Below are 9,788 nucleotides of genomic sequence, written 5' to 3'. Positions count from 1 at the left end.
AGCGTGGTCAGTGCAAACCTCATACTTAATAAGAATTATGAGCAGTTACACAATTATATATTAGCACAAAGTCCGAACCCTGCCATACTGCATATTATGGGCTCATTATAAAACAGCCAACTGGTCTAGGCCACTTGTTTTGACAGAAAGAGGTACACCACAGCACTGGCACATGTCCTTATGTGTGGCGTCCACCAAGACTAAGTACTTATGACAGTGCCAAAAGTGTGTGCGCACATTAAGTTGTGGGGGGGGGGCATGCCTAATGTGGGAGAGAAACAGTGAATCCAACATGGCAACTAGCCAGCGTCAGTGTTCCCATCTCGGAGAATTAGCCTGTCAGTCTGTTTTAATTCCTTAGGACACAGGCTGCTCTTAAACCCAGGTTGAGTTTGAACTGCAGAGACTGACTCTACATCGTTTTCTCAACACTGGGTGCAGACAAGCCGGCTGGCTGAATGTGTGGCAGCTCAGGCCACACTGGAGAGCAGAGCTGCTGCGTACACACAACTCCAAGGCAGGGTCAAGCTGACACTTACTGGTCTAAGGTTACACTTTTCGCTCAGCTGATTATGTGATTCTAGTTGAGTATCCAGAAAAACAAGGATAGTTACCCAGCTGGATTACAGGTATGACACACACACACTTGGCAATCCTCAGGTTAAATCCTTGTTTGTGCAGGAAGATTTGCACATTCCCCTACTGCACAACTGCCATTCCTTTACCTGGAGTCAATTGTGCCGACTGAGGGAAACTGTTAACCTATGACACGGCATCGATTTTAAAATTCCCATGTTTACCTCGTAGATGAGTGCTATGCTGTAAGACCAGATTCCTGGCTGCTACCAGGAGGTCAGCTGAGCCTTACCCAGGCCATGAGTTGCACTGCTGCCGACACTTTCTCTGGGGGAAAGAACCCATTTACATCTGTGCTCTGCCAGCTCAAATATCCAACACCTGTTCCTCCGCCTAATTGAACAAGTCCAACTGAAGCATTTATCTCTGGGTCTGCATGTGTTTCAGGAGATAAGCTTACGACTGTATCTGTGAAAATTTACACCATTTGGAAAGAGACTTGAAGGGAGTCGACACATTACTACCATGTGTCCAAAATCCCTCAGCCAGTGGAAATGGCGTTGCATAATTAGCATGGAAAGGAAAGGAATCAAATCCAAGCAAGGAGACTATAACCCCTTTATTCGGCTTAATCAAAAGTAACACTCGATATTAAAAGGAAAAGATAAACAAAACTAAAAATCAAACAAAAGTATTGAAAACAGTGACTCATTTAAATCACATAAACTCAAGTGATAAAATCCTTACAATGGTGAGGTGAAGATATGGGATGCAGTGTATGCAAATAATCATAATAAAAAAAAAATTATTATTATCAGGCATTCAAAAAACAACATGCTTTGCAAGAGGCAATGGTGATGTTAATACAAACCCGTGTCAGCTGAGAGAGAGCTTTCATGTGTGCAGCCAAACACTCTCACATCAGCACTTAAGCATACAGGATTAAGAGCGGTGCCAAAAAAAACCCCAAAAACAAATCAAAGTAAGCATCCGTGGCAGGGGCATAAGGGTACACGTATACGTTCGCATTTGACAGTCAGTTAGGTATGAATTTTCTTCGGTTCACCCATTTATATCCAAATAGACCTGAAAGTCTTTGCATTGCACCAGTTGCTACACGTGAGCTGCAGCAGAAATCTGCTGATGTGCAACAAATTTATTACAAGTTCAAATTGTCCTTCCTGTGTTTGCAGGAAAGCTGCCCGTCGCCTTCTTTAAGTGACAGTTACTTTTTTTTCCAAATAAGATGGCTGTGTCCACAGTGGTGACATAAGAGAGAAAGGAAGCAAACAAACAAAAGAATCACACATTCCTTTCTGTTCTCTATTGAATGTTGATTCCAAATTGTTTCCTATCAAAACTGTGACTTTTGTGTACCTTTGCACCCCTACCACATAAAATTAAAATAATATTCATGTCATGGTCCATGTAGCAAATCAACAAAATGCACAAAAAATAAACAGAATGAGTGCTGCAGGATTCATCAGTTAAAAAAAAAAAAAAAAATGTAACTCAAAAATGAATGCAATTGAGGCCACACATACAGAAGATTGTGATTGGCTGGCATATATAGAGGTAAGCATGGTGACTCTATGGGGACAGGCAGCAGAAAGCACTGTCATATACACTGACAGACAAAAACAGACAGACATTGCTGGGGAGTACGCATTTACGTTTATTCAAAGGTAATATGATGCTGCGCGTTTATGAGCGATAAAGCAGGATCCTTTCGGCACAGTCCTGGCCAACCAAGCTGGCGTACTGCTGCACCTCCATCTCGTCACTGGGGCCCTTACGTTTGCGGGAGTAGACTGCATAGGGCATGACGGTCCGTCTGTATAGCACCAGAGCTCTGCCCAAATCCCTCAGAACCCGAACATCTCCTAGACAAAAACAGGCACATACGAGAACATAATGAGAACCAGTGCAGACACATCAAGTGCTATAAACAATGTCCTTATTTTCCCTCGCTCGTTTGAGTTAACCTCTGAGTGTCTTGGCAGGGATTCACCATTATTCCGAGAAAGTGTTGGAGGAGCAGAAAGCACCCCCCCTTCAGATTTAATTCCTGGGGTCACGGTGGTGCATGAGCAGGCTAGTTAGTTGGCCTTGTTTACAGGGCCTTGCTCCCTGCTGGCTTGCCAACCTCAGCATCTCATTAGGTCCTGTGTCATACACTGCCAGCAGTGTTTTTACTGCTCTGATGGACCAGTAAAACGCTGCTAATCTCTAAAGTGTATGTGTTCAGAAGCTAAGAATGATTCTCTGGAGAGTCAGATGGGAAAAAAGGGTGAAATATATTGACCCTCGCTCTGACACTAAAACTGCTGCCTCCAGGAGAGAGAGACTGAGCCAAGCTGCCAGAGTTGGTGCCAAGAGGACACGCAAGAGGCAGCACAGCAGGGAGTACATACTGAGCCAACCAGAGCCAAATATACTGTACCGAGGTATGAATCTAACTTATAACCTTCCCATTTCAGTCAGAAAACAAAGGCTATTTTTCTCAATTCACTGGAACATCTACAAGTCTCTTGTGTCTCCCTCTACCCGACAAATGCTGCAGTCATCCTAATAGCGCTCTTAAAATGCTTTTATCTGTCTTAGTATGTGATCACCGTGCATACAACTAGTTAAACTATTGGAAAAGGCCTCGATCATCTTCAGAAATGCACACCCCCTAAAGAGCCTACACACAACAATCCATCCAGGCCAGGTGGCGGAGTGAAGCGGACTCCCCTGTCAGGCGCATCAGTCAAAAAGGAGTAAGTAGATGTGGTATTAAGAGCACTAAGGGCTTCACAATTACTCACTCCTCTGACAACATCCATGTGGCTCGCAGCTGAGCAGTCACGTGGTGATGAAGATGCGAGCGCACATATTTCTGACTATTTCCTAAAATATCTGCAGTGCTGCCAAATACAACCTGATCACGTCGACAACTAGAAAAACAAGACAACAGGGAGGAAATATGCAAAGTGAGTGTTTACTATAAAAGAAATCTTACATTTACAAAAGAAAATAGATAAATCATAGGCGCTGTAACTAGACCTTGGATGCGATCAGACAAAGCTGTTGAGAGCAATATCAGTCAAATAACTCTGCTGCTGCAGTAATCCGTTACAATTGCTGCCAAAACAGATGATGGCTTAATCCGTAGAGCAGATTCAAAAGCGAAGTCTAAAGATCCAAACAAAAAGACTCACCAGTGGGACATTTTAAATATTCACATAACTTTAGATGGATAAACAGTGAGTGAAAATCACAAATATGTACCAAAAATACTGCAATAACTGTTTAAAAATTAAAGTCATTTGTTTAAATTGTCCCTCTATTTATGCAGGTTCACAAGTAATTGGACGATTCACTGATAAGTGGTTTCAAGGCCAGGTGTGGCCTGTTTTTTGTTATTTCTTTCAGGTCAAATCAAGGTAGTAATACCTCTGCAGCGGATTCTAAGAGCTGGATTTGCATTCTGTGGCTGTTCTGGGAAATGTTCAACATGTAGTTCAGTGACTTGTAGCGTCATTAGGGCTGAAAACAAAACAGACCTATAGATCCCTTTGGTACAATCCAAAAAAGGAAGAAATCCACTGGTCAGTGCAGCAAAATGCCTAGGATAACAAAACAAAACAAAACAAAACATGAACGCCCACATTCAATCAAATAATTAACAGCAGAGATGGGTAAAACACTAAGGCGAAGAAATGGAAATGGAACCTTAACCCAGTTAAGCATGCTTTGCTGTTACTGAAAACAAAACTGGATGCAGATAGACCCACAAACAAGCAGCAACTGAAGGAGTCTGCAGCAAAGACCCTGAAAGCATCTCAAGAAGAAAACATTTGGTGATGTCCATTGAACTTCTAGAATGCAGCCAAATGAATTACATCCAAGTATTAAATATAATTGTATTATATACAGCCAAATAGTTTATAGTGTTTCTGTTAAATCCCTTGTGTTATTTTGTGGAACCTCTTAACAGCAACAACGTCAATCAGATGTTTCCTATAGCTGCTTGAAAAAAAACATTGAGGAGGAATTTTGGACCATTTCTTGATTGAACTGGTCTCTTAAATTCATACCACAGCCTCCCAGCATAACTTCAGTCCACTGTGGTGGCGTACAGAGATCCAAATGATACTCCATCTACAACTTTGGCATCTAACTTGCACATAGACTACCTGAAAAACAAGCCAAAGGAAAGAAGAGAGCCGTTCTAAGCATAAAGCCCTGAGGCTTCTTAGCTCTTAAACTCCATCACTGTAAAGATATTCTCATACTTCAGCTATAATTTCCCACACAGTGAATTCATGTTTTATTTATTAGCCTCGTTTCCCTGCTCGGTAATGCCCTAACTACTGTGTTTTCCAGCCTTCCCGAGAAACTGCTGAGTCACATAATTGAAGGATGGCTGATACAAACTTTTAAATGAAGGATACCAGTTCTAGGTTTAGACTCAGCATGTGGCAAAATCGATTTTAAAAGATGTAAACATGTTATGTAACTTCCACATGAACAACATTTTGGTCCATGAAGGATTATAGTGTCCTGATGGAATCAAAGGGAAAATATTTAAACATCTGATGCTTCTTCAGCTTCCTTCGGGCCATTCACGACGTGCCTCCTCCTTATGTTCTTCATAGTGGTGACAGCCCGCTTACACAACAGTTATTACAAAGTTACACTTGTCCAACAGTGTCGCCTCGTGAAGATATTGAGGAGCTGACATTAAACAGGACGGCAGAGCAAAGCTTGAACATCTATTAACTGAAACAGTAATACTCAGCAGAGAGCCTATCTTTCTCTCTTACTCAAGGCAATCCAAACATCCGTTCCTCACATAAACAACTTTCCTTTTCTTCTTCATTCACTTCAGGCAGCAGCAATGTCTCTTCTCACTGAGTGGCTCCAGACCCTGTTCCTGTCAGGCCAACCGGACGTTCAGTGACATGCCGCTCTGAGGTCACAGCTCCTTCGGGCTGGAGTTCAAATGTCAGGGGGAAGAGGAGTGGTCAGGGTCGGATGGGGAGTGCGAGGGTCAGGGCTGAGGCTACGGGCCTTGACACCCCGCCACGCTCCTCTCTCTCTTCCCATCCATCTCAAACTTTCTAAACACTTGCTTAACACCGGATGCTGGTCAAAGGCAGGCCATCAGGTTATGACCATTTCTTCTGACCCAATGTTGAAAATCTAAAGAAGTGCTTATATTTGAAAAGAAAAGGGCCAGAGCGGTGTTGTAATGTGTTGAGGAGACTGCTCTTTGACTGTAAGAAATGGGTTCAAGCCCTTGTGTTAGGAGCTGACCCTGAATCCCTGTCGGTGACCATGAATTTTGTCCATCACAGGAAGGGAAGCAACAATAGGATTTCCTTCAGTTATAAAGGATATTAGCATTATTATTGTTATTATTATTACTATTGAAAGGGAGCAAAGATGATTTTAATGCGCATAAAGGGGTTCCAGGAAGGGAAACTCCTGCATAACCACGCACAAAAAAAGCCCGTCATCCCAATGGAAACATTTGCACTAGTCAAGCTAAGGAGCAGAAAGCCCGGTTAAGAGGAGAGCAAAGTGGCCATGACAGTGAGGCAAGATATGAATGTGTGGAATAAACTAAAAATATAATATAAATAGGAAGAGTCTTGGGGGTAATGGATGGCTGCTATCAGGCTCGTACTGACTCCTCTTCCTAATGTTGTAGCTTCACACTGTTGCACTGAAAGCACAGATCAGTGTGACACAAAGCTGTGAATGTGCATGTCAGACATTTAACAGAATCAAGAGAATAAGAATGGTACATTGTGACACATCAGATGGCATTTTACTTCTCACAACTTTGGGTGTGTGTATACAGTAGGTAATTTTGCGCATGTGGGTTAGAGCCTGCCAGGCGCACTTATAGCTCAAGAGGTGACTACTTGGGTCACACATTTTTGCAAATATTTATACTGCTTAGCGGCCAATGCCCCTACTACTCTCGCTGTTAGGCAAACACTGATTATGAGTGTGTGAGACACAGTACATGTGTGCTGTACACAGTGAACGTGTCTATATGTGTGTACATACATTTGTGAGAGGCAACCCCCAGCTCCTGTGGCCCTCAATACGTCAGCAACAGGCATGCAATCAGTGTGAGTCTGATGTGAAGAGAGCTGTGTAAACTTTAGATTAGCTGTCTTTACACACCTCATTAGGACAGCACTGTAACCTGGTCACCGTTTACAATCTAAACACACACCCAGCACACTGCCTCTCAGTGATCTTTGTGTTAGGGTTGGACGTTTAAGTTCTTGCTTTCAAGAATGGAAAGCTCAATTATCACCATGTGACATGAATGGAGATTACTCTAAGTGTGGTAAGACTTGGTTTTTTTTATGGTTCATCACCGACTTTTCAAAGGGCTGGAAATTGTAAGCCAAGCAACACATCATTTTACTATCTGCTGTTCTGACTCCTTCTTTCTGAAACTAATTTACTTTAACTACATCGATAGCTACACTTTATTATTAGTTGATATAATTTATGATTCTGTGGTTGCTCAAATAACTGATAAGGGTGGTGAGAAGACCTTTTTTTTTGGGTGACTGTCATGTAAGGTATTACAAAATTAAAACATCGCACTTCCTCTATGGTTTACTGACAATACAGAGGAAGATATCTTGAAGAAGAAAATAAATGAAAAATAAGACACAGGCCTGGCCTACAAGTGTACTGAGTGGAGTAGGTTTCCCCATATTATTGGTTTATTAGTAAATGTGATGCTTCATTTTCATAACCTTCACCTACAGACAGGATGCTTTGTCCACATTCTTATAGTGGAGTTATTATAATTTTCTTTATTTTCTGTTATCTATATACACCGTTAAGTTTCAAATAATGATTTCAGCATATGTAATGCAAGTAATCCCTATGACCCAAGAGCTCAAGCCCACCAACCTGCTGTTGAGACCTTCTGTCTGCAAGCGGCAACCAATCAGAGGAAAGAGGCTTAATGGGAGGGTGGCTTTAAAGGGGCTGCAGCTAAAACAGCTTGTTTCAGTGGATGAACTAAAGAGCAGCAACCAATGCCCATTATAAGATAAGTCAGAATTATTTTAACCCGTAAATATGCAAAACTACTATAAAGTAGTGATCAAGAATAAGCATAAGCATAATAGGTCCTCAAAGACAGCTGGGCTCATAACATCAGATTAGTGCTAGTTTACTGTCATCGAGCAGAATTGTTCCCATTGTCTGAAACTAAATGAATAAATTAAACTAAGTGTAAATGGCCTGAAGAAGCACTGTGCTTCTGGCACTTGTGGTTAAACTAGCCTGATCAAAAAGTGAAGGAGAGACACAGTTCTCCCTCATGTACAGGCTAAAACCAAATTTATGTGTGTGTTTATCAGAGAAATTATATTACTATACATATCCATATTGTGGCAGAATGTGACACCGATGACTGTCACCAATCCGGTATACCACCCACCCCTTCTAACTGTATGAATCAGGAGGTCGTCCATTGAACCCTCGGTTATTGACAGTCGGCTGATCAACCATCACACTACACAAACAGTTTGGCAATCACTATTGCTTTGAGTGAAAGAAGATAAAACAACCAGAGCAGAGTACATGTTACAATCACCGACACACTCACAAATATTTGACTTTTGTGGCCCTGCAGCTCCGTTCAAGAAACTGATGTAAACTGTCATGTCAGATTCTCAAATCAGTGCAGTCAAGACTTTCCCAACATTCTGGAACTATTTGCAGCATGTCTTCACACACATTAGCAAATAGCCAAAGGACTGGACCACAACCACAACACTGTGACATATCGCTAAAGTGACAATGACAAACTGACACAGGGGAGGCTGACCTGGTGACTGACTCACCACTTGATGCGTTTCTAAAGAAGACAGCACCCTCCACACTACCATTAGTCTGACTGCAGTTCAACCACAAAGCTTGGCAACAAACCTGAGAGTTAACCATCAAGACAGCTAGCACTGAAATGTAATGACACTGCTAGGCCTGAAATAATGCCCAGCCCCGTCCAAGATCAACAGTCCACACAGGAATCGAGGCACCACAAGAACCACATACACACAAACATAAAATGGCCACTGTGAAAATGCTAACACTGAGACCTCAATCTTATCCTCAGTAAAGCGTGCTGGATCAAGGATTAGTGGTAAGATTGACAAAAGAGGTTAGCTCTACCCACTGGCAAAGATGTTAATGCAGTGCTGTAAATGACCTGCCTAGGAATGCTCTTTTAAATGCCCTTATTTCTCCTGAGTGTGTGGTTTTCACCCCATAAGGGAACAACCAAAGCTAGCCAGTAAATCCTATGATGTGCATAGAAACCTTATTTGTGTTAAGATGAAGTTTCTTTACAGAGTGTGAACTCATTGCTTGGAAACTTTTCCTCATCACACAATCTGATCCCTGAAACAGGGACAGAGATTCCTTCATCAATTGTGTTGATGCTTCTTATGGCACCGAGTATGAGGTCACTACAACAAAGTCTTGCTTCTGTTGCTCAACATTCATATATCGCTCCTTCCCATTCCACCTCCGTATCAATCCATCTTTCATTTTATTACACTTTCCTCTCTCTCAGCCACCAGCCTATCATCCTTTCAATTCCCCTCATTGTAAAAACATTTTTATCACATGTCCCCCATCTCTCCCTCCATCTGTTCTTCTATTCCCATTCTCCGCATGTATCAGTCTCAGTCTGACAATCAAATTCATGTCCACTCACATCTCCTATTACTGTTGATCGGTGGCTCTTTTCTGTCTGGTGTCTGTTTGGTGATGTAGATTAATGGGGAGCGGTAAACAGGATATGGCTGGCCCTCTCTACCTTCAACCACTCATGTTCTTGCAACTGCATAAATCTGCCAACATTTTAAAATTGAACTAAAGGAAAAAACAACAACAAAAAAGAAACCACAGTCAATCATGTAGTGAGTGTATCGATGGCGTTAATATGTGCGCTTTATACATGTCTGCATACAAGTCTTAAAAAAAATGCACCACACAGTTTAACTCACTACATTGGATAATTATTAACCAATTCTGTATAACACAACATGCCCCTACTGAATAAATAGCCAAATAAAAGCACCTGATATATTTTTAGATCCATGCACAATGGCCACAGAAACAAAAACTCCTTAAAACATCCTACAATAATATCTGTACCTAAACCTTGTTATCCA

The 9,788-nt window shown here is 41.8% G+C and overlaps 1 protein-coding gene across 5 annotated transcripts in view; it reads right to left on the bottom strand.

Moving 5' to 3' along the window:
* Window positions 1-1,198: 1,198 nt before the first annotated feature.
* ate1 (arginyltransferase 1) overlaps window positions 1,199-9,788 on the bottom strand; it is a 51,941-nt gene continuing 43,351 nt past the window's right edge. For 4 of the 5 annotated variants that reach the window (XM_030748786.1, XM_030748788.1, XM_030748787.1 and 1 more), the window contains one exon: window positions 1,199-2,459. In XM_030748786.1, coding sequence (XP_030604646.1) covers window positions 2,281-2,459 — 179 coding nt within the window. In that variant the 3' untranslated portion in view covers window positions 1,199-2,280. Of the gene's footprint in view, window positions 2,460-4,124; window positions 4,188-9,788 lie in introns of all 5 variants that reach the window. The other variant, XM_030748791.1, reaches the window with a different exon arrangement.

The sequence above is a fragment of the Archocentrus centrarchus genome, chromosome 15 (genome assembly GCF_007364275.1).
Source record: "Archocentrus centrarchus isolate MPI-CPG fArcCen1 chromosome 15, fArcCen1, whole genome shotgun sequence".
Lineage (NCBI taxonomy): Eukaryota > Metazoa > Chordata > Actinopteri > Cichliformes > Cichlidae > Archocentrus > Archocentrus centrarchus.
This window is presented reverse-complemented; position numbering and strand designations above follow the sequence as displayed.